Source organism: Rattus norvegicus, chromosome 19 (assembly GCF_021556685.1).
Source record: "Rattus norvegicus strain SHRSP/BbbUtx chromosome 19, alternate assembly SHRSP_T2T, whole genome shotgun sequence".
NCBI lineage: Eukaryota > Metazoa > Chordata > Mammalia > Rodentia > Muridae > Rattus > Rattus norvegicus.
This window is the reverse complement of record NC_141552.1, coordinates 63,095,692-63,120,835: the sequence shown is the minus strand read 5'-3', so window position 1 is coordinate 63,120,835 and position 25,144 is coordinate 63,095,692. Positions and strand designations below refer to the sequence as shown.

Sequence of the window (25,144 nt, the reverse complement as noted above, 5' to 3'; positions counted from 1 at the left end):
AGATAGATGATAAATGATAGATAGATGGATGGATGGATGGATGGATGGATAGATAGATGCTGGCCCACACCTATAATCCCAGCATGCAAAGCTGAGGTATAAGAAGCCCAAGTCCCAGCCTGGACTACATAGGAGATCTCGCCCCTCCTCGAAATCCTCATGCCCCTCTATGCCTGGGCAGAGGAAATGTGGGCTCTGATGGGAGGCAGACAAGAAGAAGGTTCTTAGTCATTCAGATACATGATGAAGGGCCACAGCATTCTAAATAGACATCAGGCAGTGACAGACATTCAGAAATGGATGTGGTCCCTGTCAATCACTTCTGGGCCGTCTCAAGGGAGGCAGACTATGGAAGCCGCTAGAGCAGTGGTTCAACCTTCCTGATGCTGTGACCTTCAATACAGTTCCTCATACTGGGTTTATCCCCAAATGTAAAATTATTTTGGTGCAACTTCATAACTGCAATTTTGTTACTGTTTTAAATCACAGTGTAAATAGCTGGTGTGACCTGTGCGGTTGTCACTCAACCCCATACAGGGCCCCGACCCACAGGTTGAGAACTACTGCTCTAAAGAGAGAAAACAAAAACTACAGATTTTAGAAGAAAAGAGACTTTAAGTGGTTGTGCCAACTAACTGTGCAAACGGGCACTAAGAGCCTGGATGTCTCACCACAGGGGAATGACTGACCACCACAGGATGAGCATAGACATGCACAAGGCACACACATGCCCAGGGACCCACATGTGGAGTTGGACAGCAGCAGATTAAAGAGCAGTTCCCTTCGACAACTGTGTTCACTTTGTTAACTGTACCAAGCGTGCCCCGTCCCTTCAGATGTCCCATCACAGTCAACTGCACGCTGCTAGCATTCATTCCCTCTCACTTTCGGAGATGGTGGCTGCCTTAGTCTTTTCTAGTTCATACACCAGCCTGAGCTATAATTAAGTCCCTATCACAGGTCTGACATGCTAGCTCAGCATGGAATCTAATCCCTGGTTCTTTAAAACAAAACAAACCTTTTTTTCTTGAAAGCCAAGAAGCTGAAACAATCCTAACTATCATTTGGGCCTGCGATGACTGCATAGCTGAGAAGTGTGAAACCCACCTCAGCAACAAACACTGCTGCACCGTGATAAACACCAACTGCCCTCTGCCATCAGTCAAACAGGGCTCACGCCAGAGACCAGGCAGTGGAACAGACATGAACACCAACTGCTACAACAGCTCCACAGGCCCTGGACCTGGCACAGCCATGTAGAGAGCGACACCCACACCAGGGCCTGCTGAACTACAGACTGGAGCACCTCTCTCCTGACCACAACTCACCATGCCCAGGGTTCAGGAGCATGGCACAAAGTTGAAAGCACACTGTTGGGGCTGGAGAGATGGCTCAGCGGTTAAGAGCACTGACTGCTCTTCCAAAGGACCTGAGTTCAATTCCCAGCAACCACATGGTGGCTCACAACCATCTGTAATGGGATCCGATGCCCTCTTCTGGTCTGTTCAAAGACAGTGACAGTGCACTCACATACATGGAATAAATAAATAAATCTTTAAAAAAAAAAAAAAAAGCAAGCAAGCACGCACTGTCGATCTGAGTGTCTGGGTGGTTGGCATGAATACACTTGGCCCACAGGGCAGGGCCCTGTGGAGTAGGTGCAGCCTTGGTAGAGGAAGTCTGTCACGGCAGATGTGGGCTTTTGAGGCCTCCTAGCTGCTTGCACAACAGTCTTGTCCTGCCTGCTTCAGAACAACTACAGAACTCTCAGCTTCCCAGCGCCGTGCCTGCCTGGACGCTGCCCTGCTTCCCACCATGATGATTACGGACTGAACCCCAGAACCTGTTCTGTAAGCCTGCCCCAATTAAATGTTGTCCTTATAAGAGCTGCCTTGGTCATGGTGTCTCTTTCCGAAATGGAAACTCTACGACAGTAGTTAGGTGAGCAGAAGCTTCAAGCTCCAGTGAAATGCTGACTGCAGCTTGATATTGTGGTTCCAGGGAGGCTGAGCTAAGATCACCAACCTAAGCTGCTAAGCTACAGAGAAGATGGGACACGGCATGGACAGATCAGGGAAACAGCTCAGCTGTCCAACGACCTCAGTCCAATCCCCACCTCTGACCTCCACATACAAAGGACACACTAATATCCTCGCACATCATAGTCTTCCCCCAAATAAATGAATTAATAAAAGGTTAGGTTAAAAAAAGGTGACCCAATGGAGGCCATGCTGACAGCCTCCCTGCCCACCCAGTACATGTGGCCCGGCTCACCGTCCAGAAGTTCCTCTTCAGCCTGAATGCCACACTGAGTCCCACTGTATGGAGGGAGCTGCAAAGAGAAACCAGAAGACAAATCTGAACAAATAACAGAGTCCACAGCATCAACTCGACACGTCCTTTACGCCCATGACAGCAACGTCTATGGCATCCCTTTCCCAGAAACACACAGGTTCTCTAAAGTCGGAATCAGGCAGTGCAGGAACGCTTCAATTATTTGCTGCAAATACCTAGTGTGTGATCCGCCAGGCTGCCGTGAAACCCTTCCTGCCCTTGGCTGTCTTCTTTTTTTTTTTTTTTTTTCCGGTGCTGGGGACCGAACCCAGGGCCTTGCGCTTGCTAGGCAAGTGCTCTACCGCTGAGCTAAATCCCCAACCCTTGGCTGTCTTCTTACTACAGTGTCCCAAGCAAATGAGTTAATGGTTTAAAGTCACCTTCCTTGTTAGGAAAGAAGGAAGGAAGGGAGGGAGGGAGGAAACATAGGTCTGGCCACTTTGTGAAAACCTGGAAAGTATTGAGCCTCTCAAATACGTCTTCCTACAATTTCACTTAATTCCATATTTATTTAGGTTTTAGGGTTGTCTGAGAAGTGAGTCAGCTGACAGAACAAAGCCCCGAACACCACCGTGCTGCAGCATCTGTCTGGTCACTGAAGTCCAGGACAAAGTACACCAGCTTCAGGTGGCTCTAGCTGGTGCCCATGACAACCACTGTGACTGTGGCCTCCTAGGCTCATGTCTCCAATGAACCCTACCCAACGGATACAGCAGTCATAGCGAGGTAAGTCTACTTCCCCAAGATAAAGTGCTAGGATCTCTCCCCAGATGGCAACAGCAAACAGCAGGAAAAGACACAGGCACAGTGGCTGGAAGGAGCCCAACCACTCAGGACCTGGCAGCCCAGGACTTAGCACCTTGACACACAGAGAAACTCTTCCCCACGCCATCGCTGACAGCACACTGAAGCAGTGTGGTGCAGCAACATCAACCAAGTCCTGTCTCTAGGTCACAAAAGAAGGGGAAGACACCCTTACAGAGAGAATGTCTGCTCTGCAAATGAAACTAGGGAGGCCACTGAGAAATGTATATAATCCGGATGCCTAAAAAGGTGTTATAAATCAAATCCATTCACACAAGCGAGCATCACCATAACTGGGAAAGAAACCTTCTGATTGCAGAAGGGACAGCCTAGGTGGACGAACAATGGTGCCCACACCCACTGGGAAGGTAAAGCACCCAGGAATCCACACTGCCTCACTGTCAAAGTTTCACATCAGTGTGGTTAACATCTTCACTTGTAATGTGCAGAGATGGCTCTCTGCGAAGTAGAAAAGGCAGACAGGTTCAGGACAGAGACAGAGAGGATAATCCCCTGGGACCTCAGTGGAAGGTCAGATCAACACAAGCCACCAAGACCCCCCACCATCAGACTTTGTAAAGCAAGCGGCTAAGCAGCTCTTCTCAAAACTGCCAGCCAGCCTCCAGCAAAACATGTTAATGGCACCAGCCACGTACACAACTGGCCAAGGGCTCCTAACACTCCTGGTCAAGACCTCAGGAAGGGGTTCCTGAGACAGCAGAGTAGGAAGTCAGGCTAAATGTTCTCATCACTGGGGCAATATGACAATTTCATTTAAGTGTCTTTTACATTTTCATTTAACCACTACTTGGGGTTTGAGGGTCAGATCTCTCATGACACCATGTGGGTCCTGAAGACTGAAGTTCTCAGAGCCATCTCTCCCGCCTTACGACCATTTTCAGTGAGGATATTTAAGGCATTTTACTTTGGGGTCTGGTGAGATGGCTCAGCAGATAAAAAGGTTACTGAACAAGTCTAGCAACCCGAGTTTAGTCCCTGCAACTGACTTCACAAAGTAGTCCTGTTTGGTCTCCACAAGTGGACTCCCATCACGCCCGCCCTCGTGCACACAGACATTCACCTGCATCTGCTTGGGACAAAAGTGTGTACCTGTACCACCAGCCCAGCACACACTGGTTTATTTACTTTAGACTGGCTAGATGGCTACCATCCCTGGCACTCACACAGCAGAAGAAAGCCAGCAAGTTGCCTTCTATGTCCACACACACTCAGACACACACACACATAATTAAAATTAAATGTTACAGCTGGTTGTAGTGGTGCACTTTAATCCCAGCATTTGGGAGGCAGAGGCAGGTGGCTCTCTATGAGTTCAAGGCCAACCTGATCTACTTAAGTTCCTAGTCACAGTGACCTTCATAAACAAGGTGGGAGAGGGATCTGTGGGGTAGAAGGCCATAGATGTGAGACACCACAACAGACTCCCTCAGAAACCCATTAAGCCAACCAGGATGACCCTAGAAATAAACACACACAAATACACTGTCGCAAACATGTGTGTGTGATAGACTGTGCTATGCAGTGAAAGTCAGAAGATGGGCCAGAGAGCGGCTCGGCACTCACTGCTCTTACAGAGGCCCGAGTTTAGTTCCCAGCACTCACAACACTGGCTCACAAGCACCCCTAACTCTAGTTCCAGGGTCTGCTGTCTCTTGCAACCTCTATGGACACCAGGCATGCAAGTTACATACATAACAGGCACAGTTCTCTTACACATAAAACAAATAGTCTTTAAAGTAATTAACAAATAATAACAAAAACAAAGAATGTCCGAGCATAAGCGCGGAGAACACACGGGCTGCACAGCACTCAACACGCCCAGTGGACAGAACGCTGTCCACCCATCCACCCAGCAGTGCTACCGCTGGGGAAGCGGCAGGAACAGAGAGGGGTCGTGTGTGTGTGTGTGTGTGTGTGTGTGTGTGTGTGTGTGTGTGTGTGTGTATGAGAGAGTGTGTGTGAGTAAATCTGTTGTGTGTGAGAGAGAATGTGAGAGAGAGAGAGTGTGTGTGTGTGTGAGTGTGTGTGTGAGAGAGAGTGAGAGTGAGAGTGAGAGAGAGAGAGAGAGAGAGAGAGTATACTTACTTCTTTGAAGTCTAAAGCAAATAAATACAAGAGCCAGCGAGCCGGCCCAGCACACTCCTGGTGTAATCTATACTCATCTATGAGTAAGAACTCTTAACTAAAATAAAAATGAACTGTCAATCACCTCTACAAATACGTTCATGACAATTTTTCTTACCTCGACTGAAGAGCGGGGAGTCACAAAAAACTGATTGAATTCATCAGGGCTGAAATCGCCAAAAATATACTGAAAACAATAAGAACACTTGATTACATATAATATACACATGACTTATCTTTTTAAAGCCACATATTTTATAGTGTTTGTCTTCAAAAACATTTATACTAGAATTTTTCACATCCTTTTCAAGTAAGAGACACAGGGCTTTTCCTCTGTAAGCGAAGGTTCCCAGGGCAGGCGGTATTTTCCCATGACATACAAGAAAAACTTCAACCAGCTTTTTCTGTAAATTGTCCAAGAACAAGGTTGAAAAACCTTTTGAAGCGAGCCAAGTGTGGTCCCTGAGCATGTAGGTTCCTGCCTTTGGGGAACTTCCTGGTTCACCTTCTCACCTCCCTTTAGCTTCCTGCAGAGTCAGGTTACCGACTACTTCCATTTCTTTTTTCCCCACCAAAGGATAGGAAAATTCACGGGGAAATGTCGGCAACCCTAACATTAGGAGACAATGTGTCGTTTATTATAACCACAGACCAGAACAGGACTCAGACACCGTCTTCTAGCTTCATAGTGCTGGATGTGACTTCACTCACAGATCTAGTACAGCACAGGTGACTCCTCATGGCTGCCAGCTCTGAGGAGTTTCCAAGAAGTCTGCCACTAACAAGTGTCACTATGAAATGTCCACAGCATTCATTTGTTCATTCATTCATTCATTCATTCATTCAGTCACTCACTCACTCATGTTAGTCAGTCAGTCAGTCCATTGGCAGCCGGCAGGCAGGCAGCCAGCCAGCAACATACATGTTAAGACTCAGGACTGGGTCCTGAAGACAAGCAGAGCTGTAACTTCAGTTCTATTGCAGCTTAAAATCTAGCTCAAAGTGGCTTTGACTTGCAGGAAGTTTACAATCTTGCCTTGTATAACTAAGTAGGTAGATATTATTCTTACTATGCAAAAAGCACTTTTGGGAAGAGTAACAAGGAGACCACCCTGAGCTACTGAGCTGCGTCTACTAAAACCACAGCAAACCCTGAGGACAAAACTGTCCCCTCATGTAGTGCACACATATCCTGGACCAAGTCTACAAGAAGACAGTGGACTGCTGTCATGGTGGAAACACTGAGATTCCACATGGTTTAGTTTTCTCATGAAATGCTTTAGAACAGCCTCTTACCCACTGCAACATTAGCCAACTGCTCACAGCATGAGAAAGCTTACATTAATATCACTCACAGCACAGTATGTGAAAATGAAACAGAAGAACCACAGTAAGAACTATTTTCTCAGAGAACAGAATGAATGGTGTGAAAACCAGACTAAATTCAAATTAATTGTTAAAAATCTCAACTGGTGTTTAGTGGCAAGCAGGCGGTTTTGAAAATTCAAGAAAAAATGCTAAGCTCTTATTTCCACCGAATTGCATCCCATCAATTTTTTACTCAAATGTACAAAGTATACTTAACATTCTTGAGGGCCATGGATGCAGTGGATAGTTGTAAAGCGCACACAAGTCTGGGTTGAATGTCATCATTGGTTAGGACATCCTGACATCTATGTGAAGTTTGTAAATCCCATTAAATGAACTATGGTGACAGACAGGGATGGATACAGAAGTAGAAGTCCATGAACCTCAGACACTAAAGAGACCACAATTCAATCTCAAGGGGAGCAACTCTCAGAAAGCCATCCCACGCCCACCTCCCCATGGATCCTCAGGAGTAGGGAGGACTATAGACTCACAATGGACGAAAGGTATGTATGGATGAGAATCAAATCAATGTGACGTGTTCAAGCTATGGGTGTCTAAGTTGCCTGATGTGGTGCTGGGAGCTAAGCCCAGAACAGTGGCAAGAGCGCTAACCACTGAACCACCTCTCTAGCTCAGAAACGTTCATTTAAACTACACTTAGAAACACATTTTCTAATTTGTTCACATACAGTCAACTTTTTTAAAGGGCTGGTTAATTCGGTAAGGGCTAAATCTTGGGAAATGTGCAAACAGAGAAGGAGGAACCAGGTTCACGTGCCTTCCAGTCTGGATCGCAGAATTCGGGCTCCTTCCTGGAGGAAGGACTGGGTGGAGAACCCAGTGAGAATCTCTCCTGGTACTTACACTTAGTTCACTATTTGTCCTGGGCCACTTGAAAAAGTCTGCTAGAGTGTTTTTCTTACAAATTTATTTGCCTTTAATCCAGGCCTGTTAAAGACAGACAAGAAGACAGCCACGTAAAGCTGAACAAAGAAGCCCCACCCACCCACACCCACACCCACGTGATGAGAAATAAAAATGCACACAGAGTTTAGAAACTCTGGACCCATAACTTATCCAGGTCTGACCGAGATCTATAGAGGGGGACAGCTGGAGGGGAGTGTTATCAGGGTGTATTATTTTAAATCATGTTCTATTCAACAAACTGACTAGGAGCTGGAGAGATGGTTCCGCGGCTAAGACCGGCTACTCCTGAAGAGAACCTAGGTTCAATTCCCAATGTCTGCATGATGTCCCACGACTGTCTGTCTCCAGTTTCATTACATTCTTCTGGCCTCCATGGGCACCAGGCATGCACAGACATACATGCAGGCAAAATAGAAACTAATTATAAGATGTCAGTATAGGGCTGAGAAGCAGAGGCAGGTGGATCTCTAGGAGTTTGAGGTCAGCCTACAGTCACTACAGAGTGACTTCTAGTACAGCCAAGGATGTGTGGAGACCACATCTCAAAAATCAAAATACAAAGAAAAAAAAATATGGTATAAAGAACAGATTTCAGGGGGCTGGGGATTTAGCTCAGTGGTAGAGCGCTTACCTAGGAAGCACAAGGCCCTGGGTTCGGTCCCCAGCTCCGAAAAAAAGAACAAAAAAAAAAAAAAAAAAAAAAAAAAAAGAACAGATTTCAGGCTGGAGAGATGGCTCAGTGGTGAAGAGCACTGACTGCTCTTCCAGAGGTCCTGAGTTCAAATCCCAGCAACCACATGGCCGCTCACAACCATCTGTAGTGGGATCCGATGCCCTCTTCTGGCCTGCAGGCATATATGCTATATACATAATAAATAAATCTTTAAAAAAAAAAAAAGGGCTGGGGATTTAGCTCAGTGGTAGAGCGCTTACCTAGGAAGCGCAAGGCCCTGGGTTCGGTCCCCAGCTCCGAAAAAAAGAACCAAAAAAAAAAAAAAAAGAAAAGAAAGAAAAGAAAAGAAAGAAAAGAAAAGAACGGGAAGAAAGACAAAGACAAGGCATCCTGCTCAAAAGCGGTCTCTTCCCATGGAAGGTGGGAAAATGGCCTAGGCTCACCTGCAGGAGTGCAGACCAGTATTGCAGGACTGAGGACTGCCACTGCTGCGTGACACTAGGGGGCGCTGGAGCACAGCATTCTCAGACCCTAAGCTTCCAAAGATTTCATCTCTAGAAATCCAACTGAATATGTCTGCTACCCTAAATGAATGCTCCTTACCTTTTGAAAAGGCTCCTGGTGATATGAGAAGCGGCTCTGAAATAAGTAGTCAGCTAATGCTTTGCTCTGTTCAGTAATTCTCATTTCAAGGGAGATAGGTAAGCACTTAGTCTCCCACTGCAGTGCACATCTATGGGAGCAGGCTGAAGGACCTTGTCACAGCCAACACAGGAGACAAATGCCACCAGCCTTTCTACCTAGGAGGTCTGGGCCATCCTTTGAAGCAACAGATGCTATGAGGGAGCAAAACCTTCCTTCTCTCTGCAGAGGATGAGCTCACTCACAAAGCTCCAGACTCCTCAGCAACCACAAGAGCTCCTGGGTCTGACTAGGTGGGACTGGGGTGGTTTGCCTGGCATTTGTGAGACTCTATCCTGTGCCAAGCATGGCAAACACAAAACAACACAAGCAAAACCAAGAAAGGAGGGAAGCATGGACCTGGACGCATCACACCAATACCTAGCTGCTCAACACTAAAGTGTAAGAGAAGCCAGCATTGAAAAGGGGAAGTAAACCGGGCACAGAGACACACCCAGCACTGGGAGACAGAGGTAGACAGGTCTGAGATGCCTGCCTGGTGTACAAAGAGAAACCTTGTCTCAAAACAAACAGATAAATGAGGGAGGTTGGAGAGATGATTCAACTGTTAAAAGCATTGATTCTTCCAAAGGACCCAGGTTCAATTCCCAGCATCCACATGGCAGCTCACACGTGTCTATAGTAACTCCAGTTCCAGGGCTTCTGACACCCTCACACAGATATACATGCAGACGAAAACCAATGAACATAATAAAAATTATAAAAGTTATATTAAAAAAGTCAGCTGGGGGCTGGGGAGATGGCTCGGCGGTTGGGGGCGCTGGCTGCTCTTCCGGGGGTCCTGAGTTCGGGTCCCAGCAGCCACGTGGTGGCTCACAACCACCTGTGGTGGGATCTGGTGCCCTCTTCTGGCACACAGCCACATATGCAGGCAGAATACTGTATACATAATGGATAGATCTTTAAAAAAAAAAAAAAAAAAAAAAGTCAGCTGGACAACAGAGTGGCTCACACTCAGGAGGCAGAAGGTGGATCTGAGTTTGAGGCCAGTCTGGTTTACAGAGGAAACTCCAGGACAAACCAGGGCTAGACAGGAAAAAGCCTCTTAGAGAAGAGGAAGAAGATGCTAAGCCCCACCCTAACCAAGCAGCCATTTGCCAACAGATACCCACTGGGGAAGGGGAAGTCACTTTCTCCATGGAGTGTCATTGTGTCTGTCAACTACAGTCCATCTTCAGGCCTGTGCCCAGGCAGACTTGGCCACCATAGAACAAGCTCTGACTGTTTGGTTGATTGTGTTTTTGTCTTACTAGCTTTTTGTTTGGGGGTGGGAGAAAAGGAGAGAACATGATGTAGGGTAGGTAGAGGATTGGGGAGATTCTGGGAGGAGAAAAACATCAAAATAGACTGTATGAGAAAAATAAAAACTAAACCTGAAGAAGTCAGACAGTAAGTAAGGCTACTGCCTGAAGCTCCACTCTCATGGCGTGTGGGAATAGGCAGGCAGGCTTCTCCGGGGAAGGAAGGGAGTAGCACAGAGAAAACTGTAGGCTTCTAGGGGACAGCGGACTGTTCAGAATTGAGCATGGTGGTGGCTGTATGTATTCCTTAGGAAGAGTGTCATACCACTGTCCCACACAGTGCTGTGGTAATGAGCCCCAGACTGAGGTGTAAAGCATTGGTTGCTACAGTTCAAGGTCGATGCTAACTGACTTCAATAACAGTCACACTACACAAACCACACTCTGCAGAGTGGTGTGATGGCTTGGGGATACCTGAAGGTGACACTACTCAGGCCATGCAAACCAGGAGTCTCACTGATATCACAGTATTCACACCGTTATATCATACAGCTCCTCATGATGAACTGTGTGAGACTGAGGATACTTGATACTGAAGACTCAGGACATCACAACCCTCAATGGCTGTGCAATGTCATTTCCCTGACTGAGCTGCAGTAATCCTGCTTTGCTTCCCTGGGAAGAGCTCAGGGCACCAGAGAACAAAGCCATTAGCATTACAGAGCCTCTCGGAAAGTGGTGTTTCAGTTCGTTGTCTACTTTACTTTGTCTGCATATTTTATTCCTACTAAAGTCTTGTCAGGCTTTCAGCAGGCTGGCTACTTTCATTGAAAATTTGAGCTAAGTTGTTGCTACAGATGCAATCTCAGAATTAGAAGCCATGATTCATTTAACAAAAGCTCACTGTTAGCAGTCCTGTCTGCGGCACAGCAATGGATGCTCGCTCATAAAGTACACTCATCAGCCTAGAACTGCTAACAAACGCAACTGGACAGAGCAGGAAGCAAGTCCCACCTACTTTCCTATTGCCAAAGACACCTTAGGCCAGTCTTTAGAGAAAGGGGGAATGAGACACATGTATAAAAGGACAGCAGGTGCAGTCCCAGGACAGGGCTGAAGCTGCGCACTCACCAGCAGATGCTACTTGCCTCGGACAGTGGGAGCTCTGGGACAGAAAGTATTCTCTAACTCTTGAGAGTTACGGGCACATGTACGATACAGGACTATAGCTCACACAGGGCTGTCTGCCACTTCACTGTAACGGCCTGCTCTCCTTGAAATCCCTACAGCCCTAGGCCAAGACCTCACCAACTAACTACTGTTTTAATTCTGCACAAGCAGAAGCTTGCAGGTGGCCTACAGGAATCCCCATTGATGGAACTGCTAGAACCAAACCAACAAAGCCTCAACAGTTGAAGGTCAACAGCCAGGAAGGACGTCCCATCAATAAACCTGCAGGCCACTGGCTTCCCCAAAGGTTGGTTTAAACACTCCCAAGAATCTAGAACAGCTGATTAAGAAGCACACACATCTTCCCACCTTAAGAAGGCCAGTATAGAATCTCCCCAGTAGGTAGGGCTGGCAAAGGCTTCAGCAGGTAAGGTGCTTACTGCCAAGCCAGACAACCTGAGTTCAATCTTAACTTTCTAATGAGGGAAAGAGCCGGCTCTCAACGTTGTCCTTTGACCACCCTGCTACAAAATAAGTAACTGTTTAAAAAAGAGAGAGAAAGAAAAAATTTTACACTATACAGAAAGAAACCCTGTCTCAAAAACAAAAATGAAGTTTCTAGGAGCTTCAGAAATGGCTAAGTAGTTAAGATCACTGGCTATTCTTCCTCCAAAAACCCAGGTTCAATTCCTACCACCCACATGTGTCTCCCAAGACAACCACCTGTAACTCCATTCCAGGGAACTGGATTGCCCTCTTCTGACCTCAGAGAGTACAAAGCACACATAAGTTTCTTATTTGTTTTGTTTCTGTAGAAAATGTAACCTGAAGCCTCAGGAAGTCTCTGGAGGGAGTACATGAGGTGAGGATCCATGAAGCTAAAACAAATCCAATGGCCCTCAGTGCTGTCTCCTGCACAGAGAGGCAGGAAACCGGCCCCTTAGACTTGGAGCACACAGGCCAGGTCTGTATCAACTCCATCAGTGCCTGGAGTGAATGGAGTCCAGCCCTCATTCCAGCTTTTAGACACACTGAGCTGATTGATTGGTTCTAACTTACTTGGGTTCAGAATCTCTCAATGGGGGTAATCCCAGGGCCTGAGTGGAACCTATACTACTGTCAGCCCAGACTGAGAAGAGTGGGGAAGACTAAAGGGAAACAGAGGTAAGAACTACTTCTCTGTGGAGTTATCTGGCCCACTTATTCAATGGATGGTTGGACGACAGAGTCTTGAGCCCTCTTGACCATTAGCAAAGGTAGGAGAAAAGGACGAGCTAAGGAGACAGAAGGCTGGTGCTGAGGACACAGCACAGTAGAGTGCTTGCATAGCATGCAGGAAGTCCTGGGTTCCATCCTTAGCACCACAGAGCAGGGCAGCACTGCCTACACAACCTGAATCCCAGCACTACAGAAGTGGAGGAAAATCAAAAGCTCAGTCACTCACTCTCAGGTACAGCTCTGAGCCACCTGGGCTACAAGAGTCCCTACCTCAAACAACACCACACAATCTGGAACAGAGACAAGGACAGTAAAGACGTGTACACACAATGGCCATCCTTCAGCCACCAGGAGAACAAAGCTGTCATTTGCAGACAGACGACTCTGCTGGAGATCATATAAAGCAGCCTCAGAATGACGACAAAACATGATTTAAAGACCAAACCTGGGGGGCTGGAGAGATGGCTCGGCAGTTAAGAGAACTTTGCTCTTCCAGAGGTCCTGAGTTCAATTCCCAGCAACCACATGGTGGCTCACAACCATCTGTAATAGGATCTGATGCACTCTTCTGTCATGCAGGCATACAGGCAAATAGCATTCATGTGTATGGATAAATCTTTAAAAACAAACCTGGGAGAGATGGCTGTTCTAAGATAGCACTTGCTGCTTTTGCACAGGACCTGGGTTCAATTTCCACCACTCACATGGTGGCTCATAACTTTTCATAATTCCAGTTCCAGGGAATCTGAAGCCCTCCGTGGGAGTGGGGCTCATGCACACATGTGGGCAAAACATCCACACATCTAAAAGGAAGCCTTCAAAACAGAGGCTCATCAGCCCATCAAGGCAAGAACCAGCCCACTCACCTACCATGCTCCCTTCACTCGCACACACCATCCCCTGGGAAGGCCAGGTCTCCCCAGTGAGCTCAACAATGGACTCAACCCCCCAGGGAAGGGTCTAGCCAAGTCTGGAGACAATAGTTAAGATTCAAAATGGCTCTGCAATTAGCAGGCACAGATGCTGGGGATATAAACCATAATAGGCTGCAACAAGAGGAACCACTCAGGAAGTAGAGGAACCCAAAGCGCCAGCCTGTGAGAGCCCGGAGACATCCTGAGGAGGCTCATCCAGTGCCAGGAGCTACCCAGGCCCTACTGCTATCACCCAGAGCTGTGTCCAATTCTGGGGATTCCAGTCCAGTGGCTTCAAATTCAAGCAGTGCTCAGGTAACAGTATGAGCCTGAGGGCCTAACTCGGGATCCGAGGCAGCCCCTAGCCACTGTCTGGGGGACACCTATAGCCACAACAAATGAGCCCCAACAAAAGCAAGAGACAGAACACAAAGCTGAGTAAATGTTTGCTGAAAGGTATCAGTTACATAATGACCCACAAATAAAACTGATTCCACACTGAGGACCCAGCACACAGACCTTCACAGTGGCAAGACCGCAGGCTCCTCAGGGCCGGTTCTGCCTACTGCAAAGTGGACAGCAGCTCTGAGAGAGCAAGGCTGTGTTTTGTTGACTTCACATCACAGACAGGGGCATTAAAGCACACTTCGTGGCAGGGCATGGTGGTACTTGCCTTATACCTGGCACGTGAGACAAAGCAGGTGCATCTGTCAAGTTTTAGGGTTTTGATTTTTTTTCTTTTCCAGACAGGGTTTCTGTCCTGGAACTTACTCTGGCTGGCCTGGAATTCAAAAATCCACCTGCCTCTGCCTCTACTGTGCTAGGACTAAAACCATGCACTTCTATTGAGTTAGTGACTCTGAATCTCTGTGAGTTTGAGGCCAGCCTGATCTACATGGTGAGTTCTAGGACAGCCAGAGCTGCAAAGGGGAGGGGAGGGGGAGACACAGGGACTAATATAGAAACCTTCCTTTGCATTGTATTAGGATCAGAAGTAAATGTGCCAGTCTGGAAAAGTTAAGAGTTAAAAGGGTGAAGAGATGGCTCAGTAGTTAAGAGCGCTGACTGTGCGTCCAGAGGTCCTGAGTTCAAATCCCAGAAACCACATAGTGGCTCACAACCATCTGTGATGGGATCTGATGTCCTCTTCTGGTGTGTCTGAAGACAGCTAAGTGTACTCACATACATAAAATAAACAAATAAATCTTTAAAAAAGATTAACTCTAGAGAAGACAGAAACACTTCTGGTTAAGGGCTACAGAGCTGGTTCAGCAGTTAAGTGCACTGACTGCTTTTCCAGTGTACCAGGGTTCAATCCCCAGCCCACAAGGTGGATCACAACCCTGTAACTCAGCCCCATGGTATCACCTCCTCTGGCCTCTACTAGCAAGGTATGCACGTGATACACACATACATGCAAGGCAAACAGCCACACATATAAAGAAAAAAAGGGGGGGGATGTTTAAAAAGAAAAAAAGAAATGTTTCATGTTAATTAGCAGACTCTTCTCTAGCCACTCAGGCAGATGACTCACCACTCTCCCCAAACCATGTAGGGTCTGTCCTTTAGGGCACTATAGAAGAGGTAACAGACCAACAAGAACTTAACTGAGAAGTGCCTCTTGTACAGTATAAAGTGAAACACAGGACTACAGTGGAATATGTAGTTGGAGAAGTGGCTTAGCTGTTAAGAGCACTGGCTACTTTTCCAGAAGACCCAGCTTCAATTTCCAGCATGCACAAGGTTTTGTCCCCCAACTGTTTGTAACTCCAGTTTCATAGGATCCAATGCCCTCTCTTTTCTCTATGGGAACTAGGCATACAAAATCCATACACACAAAATAAAAATTTTTACTGAATTTCAGAATATTTTAGAATAGTTTCAAAATTATTTGTTCCAAATACAGGACACACTATAATCCTAAAGTGTGACGCCTGATGGGGAGGTGAGGTTAGGAGGAGCCTGTCATCAAAACACATACAACATATAGACCCAGACACACACACAGTGAGAGCCAGCTTCAGTCCCTAACCCCAGTGTTTGGGCAACAAAGCGCATTCTAAATCCAGTGTGCTGTCCAGGTTACCAACTCAGAGAACCTGTCACCTGTCTCTAAATCAAACCAAAGCAAAAAGGTCTAACCATACAGATGACAAACTGAAGATGAAAGATTAGTGAAAAAACCTTTATTGTTATTTTAAATTCCCCATCTCCTTTGCAGGGAATAAATGGCTCACAAAATAGCATGTCTTTGTTTTATAAGTAAAAATAAAATCAGAAAGGACTGGACTGTTAGCACATTACTACTGCACAGTAACTCCTGCACGCACACGTGTACGCCCACCTTTATCTCACCCCTTCTCTCTACCTCTCATTTGAGAATCACTGTAAGAGTCCCTCAGTGATCATCAGGTCCTGGCCTAGTGTCTATAAAGGCAATTCTACAAAGTAGAAAAACTCAAACTAGGAAGCCAAAGGCCTGCTTTTAAGTCCCTCACACTGACTTATCAGCCTCTTGACCTGGAGGGCCTGCCTCTTCTGTGGTGTGTGTGGAGCAGTGATAACAGTATGTGACAGCTGACACAGGCTACACAGAGCACAGTGCCCAGTCACTACAATGTCCTTCAAAGTCAATATACTCCTTCCTGTCCACTGTTCACCCACCTAGGAAGCCTAGTTTGGGTCTTAAAGAATGACGGCCTCAGCACCTCTCTAAAGGAAGTTGTTACTTAAAATACCAAAAGGTTATATGGGAGATATCTTCTCAGTTTTGATGTGATCCTTAAACTAAACTACTCTTTAAAAAAAAGTCTGCCAAGGGGTTGGGATTTAGCTCAGTGGTAGAGCACTTACCTAGGAAGCGCAAGGCCCTGGGTTCGGTCCCCAGCTCCGAAAAAAAGAACCAAAAAAAAAAAAAAAAGTCTGCCAAGTGTGGTGGCACAGGCCTTTAGTCCCATTACTTGGGAAGCAGAAGCAGAAGGATCTGAGTTTGAGGTCAGCCTGACCTATAGAGCAAATTCCAGGACAGCCAAGGCTACACAGAAAAACCCTATATGCAGAAGAGGGGAGGTGTTAAAAAATTTAAATATATCAAGATATGGGCTAGGGTTGTAGCTCTGGGGTACTCACTTGCTTCAGTGCAGAAAGAAATGCCATTTACATTGTGTTTTAAAGGGGATATGGCTCAGTGGTTAAAGGCACTGGCTGCTCTGGCAAAGGACCCAGGTTCCCAGCATCCTCAATGGTGGCTCACAGACATCTCTATCTAACTCCAGTTCCAGGGAAGCCAATACAGTGTTTGGGTCACAAACACATGCAGGCAAACACTCACACTCATGAGGGACAGGGGGGTTAGAATGGGCAGATGTCACAGAACCTAGAATGAAGCTACCTTTCCAACTCTTTTCCCTACCACACAGCTTTGATGGGTTCACTGTAAAGAAAAGATGTTGCACCCTGGCCTTGTGGCTACAATTAGTGGACACTAAAGAGGTCAGAAGCATGTATTTTAATGTTAAGTCCTGGACCAGGAAGACAGCTCAGCTATGCAGCTGCTGTATAGCCAAGATCTGGGCTCACTTCTGTAATTCACATACTAATTTCATCTCTGGAGCCCACAGAAGTGGAAGGAGCCAGGCAGTGGAGGCACATACCTTTAATCCCAGCATTCCAGAGGCAGGTGCATCTCAAGTAGGGCCTGTTCTACACAGTGAGTTCCAGGACAGGACAACCAGAGGTACAGAGAAACCTACTGAAAACAACTAACCCCAGAGTCAACCTCTAGCTTACACACACACAACCAAACATTCCTCACGGTCCCTGGATTTACTTCCCTGAGACAAGCTGCCCAATACAGGCGAGATGCAAGAGACAGAAATACTAGAAAGCTTCTTGGCAGCTGCGAGGATACCAATAAATCCATGAACTAATGGGTCCCAACCATTAGCTCAGGAAAAGCGGTGGAGTCAAGGTGGACACCTTCTGTCCTAGCAAGGGCACCAGCGTGGGAGTGTGAGAGCTCAGTAGTGCAGCCCCAGATGCTCATCCAAAGGTGACTGCCGGATTCTAATGGAGCATTAAATGCTCTTTGGCAGCCTAGGTGACAAGGTCCACGTCTTGCAAAATGTAATCCATATATTACCTCAGCCTTACTCTGTGTATTTTTTTTAATTTTTTTAAGACTTTATTACAGATGGTTGTGAGCCACCATGTGGTTGCTGGGATTTGAACTCAGGACCTCTGGAAGAGCAGTAAGTGCTCTTAACCACTGAGCCATCTCTCCAGCCCCACTCTGTGTATTTTTTAAGATCAATTTTGCAGGGTGCACACCTCTAATCACAGCATTCAGGAGACTGGGACGTGACTGCTACAAGTTCCTGGCCAGCAGCTGTGACACAGCAAGACTTCACTCAGCCTTCCAAATTCTGTCTCTGTGAACAGAGCTGTACCAACTATGTCCCACCCAGCCAAAAGACCCGATTAAGCACTCAGGGTGCCAATCTTCGTCAGCAGCTTCTTCCCTCAAGCCTGGCTACCCACTGAAACCAGCGTACAGTACAGCTATTGCAGCTTAGTATTTTCCTGAGTCTAACTCTCATGGAGCATGTAGATGCCAAGTGACATACACAGAAAGCTCTGGGCTGTAGCCACGGAATCACATAAACCAGCACGGTGGCACATTACTGTGATCTCAGCACTGGGGAGGAGGTAGAAGCAAGAGGTTCGTAAGTCATCCTTGGCTATGTGGCTAAATAGCAAGTTTGAAGGTAGCCTTAAGTCAGTCAGTCAGCCTTCCTCCCACCCCCACCGTCTCTCTCTCTCTCTCTCACACACACACAAATTTTGGTTTTGTTTTTTTGGGTTTTTTTTGTTGTTTTTTTTTTGTTTTTTTTTGTTTTTTTTTTTTGTTTTTTGAGAGAGAGAGGGCTTCTCTGTGTAGCCCTGGCTGACCTGGAACTCAAGAGATCTACCTGCCTCCGCCTCCTAAGTGCTAGGATTAAAAGACGGACCTCACCACTATCCAACAAAGTTTTTAAAAGAGCATTTTGAAGCCATGAAGGGGTGTGGGGAGGGGATAAAAACATTTCTTTTTAAAGAGCATCTCAAGCTAAGCTCACCAGCCAGGGCACTAAGGCAGAGAAGCACCCGAATGTTCTTCAGTTTCCACATGTACACGGTATGCACCTACACACAGGAGCAGCTCCATTCCTACAGTGTTCTCCACTCTCTGGCAAGCATGAAAGACAAGTTCCAGGAAGAGGTCCTTCCTTCCCCCATCTGTCCCCACAGCCTGCCTGCCTGCCCTGTTCCCAGGAGAGAAGAGCTGCTCCTTATTCCCCAGGTCTTCAGATGAAACACAGCATCAAGCTGAAGTTCCCCACTATCAAAATAACCAGCTACCATCTAAAGAGCTGCATTTATTTACTATAAACCACATTTTCTGATCTTTGAAACAAAATAAATAAACCTGCCACGTGGGCTACCCTTTTGTTCCAATTTATGTTCTTTTTTAAATTTCAGACAGTATCTTGCCATATAGCCCAGGCTGGCTCAAATTCCTACCCATGTTCAGCCTCCCATGTGCTGGGGTAACAGATGTGGGCCACCATGGTTGTCCCACACTTGTTCTTCTCTCTTCCAACCTTATGAATATGGGTGTTTTATTGATATGTGCATTCAGTGCCCCAAAAAAATGCCAGGGAAAGGTGCCAAATATTCTGGGAATGGAGTGACAGACAAGGATGTGAGCTGCCATGTGAGATCAAACCCAGGTCCTCTGCAAGAGCAGCAAGAGCCATCTCTCCAGCAGGCAGCTCTTAATCCAGCCTGCCCAGACAGGATGGTCACACAAGGCCTTTTGAAGCTCGCTTCCACAGACAGAAAAACTGCAGTCCAAGCACATGCAAGTCTTAGAAATGAACAGCGCCCTGCTGAAGTGGCACTAAAAGACAAATGACACTAATCCAACATCCCATGGCCAGCAAATTCCACCTCAGACGCATGTGTCTGGTCTGCAGCAGTGGCTCTTCATGTGTGCCAGTCAACTGCAGTGCACTGGCCTAATTACTAACTCAAAAGCAAGCTCTGCTAGCCACTTCCCAAACACACTGGTAAATTCTCAATGAGAAGTGTCTCCTAACCCCTTCCAGTGCATCCTGAAAGTTTGATCCATTGCTCAAAAGTGCTCACACAACTATAATGTGCAAAACTACAACGACTTGATAACACCTCATCCAAGTGAAGGACAGCTTTTCCCCGTTCTTGACAATCTAGTCTGCATGAGGCAGTCACCAAATTATGGCATCTTTCTCCTTTAATTTTCCTGTGTACACCACTGTTCAAATCATACTACCTCCACGTAACATAAATTGAAATACCTAGTATAATGTTAGCCCTAGAGAAGAATCCAGAATCGTATCTGTCCACTGACTTTCAGTGCTGAGTTCCCAACAAGGTGAGTTGAAAGGACAGGAGGGTAAGTCTCTAAACACAACTGAGGCATTCAGAGGACTGCAAGCTCCTGACTTCTCATAGCATATATAGTCTCAGGATTGACCTAAATGTTTTGCTGTTGTTACGTACAAAAAAAGTATCTTCAAATACCCCGTAACCACCTCAACACTGTTTAGTTCAGTTGCACAAGCCCTGTAAGATTCTCATCTGGTAGCAGAGGAAGGTAGCTCAGGAGACCGAAGTAGGAAGTGTGAGCTGCTGTATCAGTTCCACAAGCTACGTAATGAAACACTGTTTCAAAAAAAGTATCTTTAAGAATTACCCCAATCTAGTTATCAGTTACAAATGCACTTCCAAGTCAGTATAACACTCTGCCATGTGCTAGAAACTGTATCCAAGAACTCCCAGCATGTAAAATGTAAAATGTGGGGGTCTATGAATAACAGAAACCAACAGTGCACCACCCAACCTGTACAGAACCACACTGTGGACCCAACGCCAAGTTTTCAACTATAAAGTGAGCTGGGAGCTTCAGATTAATCTGCTCAGCTCACTGAGCCAGTTCTAACAGCAGGAATGCCAGATCCACTTCCACCTCAGGTGAGAGCTCCTTCTCTAAACTGGTTTAGCTGGTGGACAGGAACGCCCTGCAGAGTCTTCCAAGTTCACAGTTGCCCTTCAATCCACAAAACAGGGTTCAAGCAAACAATCCAAAACATGGAAATGAAATAGTTAACCTGTAACCTCTGAAAGTCCACTGAAAACTGACCCTTAACTGTAAACCTGCGGGCAGTTACTTCAACAAAACCCTAGAGCATTTAGGCTCCTCCCTAAAATCCCCATCCCTGAGAGGCTGAGGCAGGAAAACTCACTCTAAAGCTAACCTGGACTATATGGTAACCCTGTCTCCGAAAGCGATCAAAACAAAAGCTACGGACTGCATTCGTCATGGAGTCTGGCCGAAGGTAAACTGCTAATACCTCATGACTGAATTAACTAATTCATTGTTAAAATACTTAGAACTCAAAAGATTCAATAGTGAAATCCTATTTCTCCTCCTCCTCCCTCCTCTGGGGAGAGGGGGGAGGGCTGAAACTTGCAATGTAGCTTAGGGATGACCTTCGACTTCTGATCCTCCTGCCTCCACCTCTCCCAAGCAGGGATTACAAGTGTGCTCCACCTTCCATGGCTATTCCTCAACTAGTCCTTTTTTTTTTTCTCTTTTTCTTTTTTCAGAGCTGAGGACGGAACCCAGAACCTTATCCCCAACCCTCAACTAGTCCTTTAAAAACAAAACAGGTCCCCAGCTCCGAAAAAAACAAAACAAAACAAAACAAAACAGGACTCCAAGCTATCACCACCTCTTCTCCCTTCTTCCACTCGCTAGCTGACCCACGGCACTGCTAACGCTAGGCGATGCAATGCCAGGACAACAGACCCCAGTGAAATCACTTAAAAGGCATCACCTCTTCCACCAACTGGACACTGTTACTGGCACTTGAGAAAGCGAACCATGCTTAAGCATGCTTTCTTTCACCTCAAAACACAAACAAACACACACACACACACACAGACAGAGACAGAGATTGATTTACATTATACCTCAGTTCAGAATGAACTGTACAGACTAATTCCAACAATAAACCAAGGTAGTCAACTAGATTTTTTTTTTTTTTTTTGTTTGAGACAGGGTTTCTGTGTAGCCCTGGCTATTTTAGAACTCTGTAGACCAGGATGGCCTCAAACTCAGAGATCTGCTTGCCTCTGCTTCCCTAGTGCTGGGACTAAAGGTGTTTTTGAGTTGAGCAAGTCTATGAAGAGGGGCTGGACAGATGGCTCCAGAATTTAAGGCAGTTGCTCTAGCAGAAAACTGGGGCTCCATTCCCATCACAACTCGGAGGCTGACAACCATTCTAATTCCAGTTCCAGGAGATCTAACTTCTAACTCTTCTCACTTCAATGAGCACCAGGATGCAAGCAAAGCATTCATTCACATAAAATAAAAATAAATAAAAAGCTCTGGATAGAGTCAGATATGGTGGTGAATGCTCCCATGTATTAACCAGGGCTGCATAGTGAAGACCTGACTAAAACTTAAAAACTAATTAAAACTCGGGTTGATACATTTGTCAAAATATATTATTCAACGAATACAAACAGTCTGCCTATTGAAAAAAAAAAAAAAACCTACACCAAATACAAAAGCGCATTTACAAATGGAGGGGAAAGGTCAAACAGGCAAAGTTCAGATTTGATCTATGAAACCGAAGATCTTTAAGAAAACGTAAGTTTCTCCTAGGATCTAACCTTTTATTAAAAAGTTTCGAGGTTTAAATCCCATATTGCAACAGTTACTAAAATAACCTTTCGAAAGCACGTGGTGGCTCAAGCCTGCAACCCACCAGGCTGGGACAGGAAAAAAAAAAAAAATCTTTAATTAGAAGCAATCGTGGACTACAGAGAAAGACCCTGCTCGAAAATAAAAAGATGATCAGTCTTCAAAGGTGGCCTAACCAGATCGACCTCGCCTGCCTATACATACACCTATTATCCTCGGAAAGGCAATGATTTTCCTCATTAGTTTCCCGAGTCATTTTACTTCTCAACCTGGGAGAGGATTATAAAAAGACACAGCGATTTCGAGTGTAGGGGCTGAGACCTCAACAGACGCCGGCTCTAAAGCAGCCCGGAGAAGCGGCACCACGTGCTGACTTCTCACTCCTCCTAAGTGGGTCTCAGGAGAGGGTCGTCTGCAGGAGCAGCTCCAGCACAGAAAGCGCAGCAAGCGCTCCAGACTGCCGGGCCCCTACCTAGCCCAGGCTCGGACTCCGTGCAAAAGGTGTCAGTCCCGGGCGAGACAGAGTGTGCCGCCCCAGTGGTTCCCAGTTTTCCTTGCAACAGAATTCCTGAGGCGAGGGCCAGGTCCCCGCGGCGCCGCAGCACACCAGCCACCCGCGCCGCTGGGCCAGAGCGTCGCCCGGGACTCCCCGGCTGCTGGCCCGGCACGCGGAGGCCTTCCCTGCGGCCTCGGGCGTTCTCGGGGTGGCTCGGGCGTTCTCGGGGCGGCTCGGACGCTCTCGAGGCAGTTCGGGCGGCCTCGGACGCTGGGGAGCGCGGCGCTAAGGGGCGCGGCGCGGGCCTAGGCCGGCAGCGTGCCGGCGCCTCCCCCACCGCTCGCCCGCCGCGCACCTCGCGCCCGTCGCCCCTATGCCGTCCCGTGGCCCAGACCTCCCGCCCAGGACGCGGCCCGCGCTACCTGTGGGTTGTGGAGGGCCATGGCGGCCCGTCTCAATGAGGTTCGGAGCTCCTCCGGCTTTTCACGCCGCGTCCCCCGTCGCCGCCATCTTCTCGCCGCACAGACACACTCGCATCGGCCGCCGCGCCTGCGCACTGACTGCACCGCGGGAGAGCCAGGCGACGTTCTGCGCCTGCGCGCGACAGGTGGGCGTGCGCCCGGGCCGGCGACCCTTCCGCTCACAACGCGCGGAGGCTGGCCGCTCCGGGTGAGGGCGTGAGGATTGAACTGGCCACGCACCCCGGGGCTGCAAGGTGGAGTCCGGGAGTGGTAACTGCGCAGTGCCCGCCTGAGCTCCGCCCTGGGATCGCCACTGGAGATCCCCCACGGATCCTTTACCTTCTGGAGCGCGCTCTTCCGACCGTTCATTCATTCATTCCTTCACTCTTCATTCTCTTAACTAGCTTTGCCTGGCATTGGGAAAAAAATTTTTGTTTCTTTGTAAAACATAAAAAAAAAAACGTTGAGGAGCTAGTGAGATGACTCAGCGGGTAACGGAGCCTGCCTCCTGTACCCTTGAGGACCAAATGAGTTTCATCCTCGGGATCCACATGACGCAAAGGGAAAACCAATTACAAACTGTCTTCTGACATACAAAGGGCACACACAAAATAAACAATTTTAGAAAGAACTCGTTGATCCGGAATTGTTCTCATGTGATTTCAGTATATAGGCGGTAGAAGTAGAAAGGTCATCCATGAATTGCAGACCAATCTACATAGTAAGTTCCAGGCCACACAGAGCTGAGTAAGGAAGGTGGCTCTGAGTAAGGGAGGGGTAGATATTCGTGTTGCTGACTTAGCACATTCTGCAAAGGGTAAGGTAAATGTTACCTATTGCATACACGCAGGTGCATACACATAGGAAAGCTGTTGACCCAACCATATACGCAAAAATCCCTTGCTAAACCTCCTACTCCCAGCTCTGCAGACCAGGCTGGCTTTGAATTCCGAGATCTACCTACCTTTGCTTCCTCAGTCCTGGGATTAAAAGTGTGCACCACCACTGCCTGGCCAGGAAAGGATTTTATGACAAGCCCGCGTGGGGCAAAGTCGGCAAGTTTATTAAGTAGAGATGAAACAGAATACACGGGACGGACTGAGTTTAGGATTTAGAGACAAGGAGGAAAAGGATAGTGTTCCGAGTGTGGGCATGGTTGCTCCAGAGAGTTGCCCTTAGGTGTCTTGGGTTTCGCTTTTCCTTTTGCTTTGACACAACTCTCTCATGTTGCAAAGGTTGGCTTCAAACTTTATAGAGAGGGGTTGGGGATTTAGCTCAGTGGTAGAGTGCTTGCCTAGCAAGCATAAGGCCCTGTCTCGATCCCCAGCTCCGAAAAGAAAAAACAAACAAACAAACAAACAAACAAACTTTATAGAGAGCCAAGGATGAACTGAAACTCCCGAATGAGCTGGTTCGATGGTTTCTCCTAAGAAATTTCTTTTGGGCCGGCTTGGCTGCACACGCCAGTAATCTACAATGGATGAAGCAGAGGCAGGCAGGTCTCTGGTGAATTGCAAACCTGAATGGCTCAGAGAGCAAGACTTTGTCTCAGAAAACGATAATTTGCTTTTAATAATAATAAAATTTCAATAAAATAATAATTTAATAATAAATAATGGTTAATAACAGTAATCTATAAAATTGATTTTAAATATTATTTAATAATTGATAATATTATTTATTAATAATAAATTATTTATTAATATTTAATTTAATAATAATTTACAATGAAAGCAATTCGGGTGGTTTTATAAAGTTGGTAGCTTAGATGGAGATACTGGACTAGGTTGGTGGCACATGCCTTTAATTTCTGGAGATAGAGAGGCAGGCAGATCTCTTTGAGGCCACCCTGGTCTACAGAACAAGTTCCAAAGCAGCCAGGGTTACACAGAGGAGA

The 25,144-nt window shown here is 46.8% G+C and overlaps 1 protein-coding gene across 3 annotated transcripts in view; it reads right to left on the bottom strand.

The window, feature by feature from the left end:
- Usp10 (ubiquitin specific peptidase 10) overlaps window positions 1–23,319 on the bottom strand; it is a 41,730-nt gene extending 18,411 nt beyond the window's left edge. For all 3 annotated transcript variants that reach the window (NM_001434519.1, NM_001034146.2, NM_001434520.1), the window contains exons 1-3: window positions 23,209–23,319; window positions 5,402–5,470; window positions 2,275–2,332 (exon numbers count right to left, since the gene is read on the bottom strand). In NM_001434519.1, the coding sequence (NP_001421448.1) occupies window positions 2,275–2,332; window positions 5,402–5,470; window positions 23,209–23,229 (148 nt within the window). In that variant the 5' untranslated portion in view covers window positions 23,230–23,319. The remainder of the gene's footprint in view (window positions 1–2,274; window positions 2,333–5,401; window positions 5,471–23,208) is intronic.
- Between the last annotated feature and the right edge of the window lie 1,825 nt (window positions 23,320–25,144).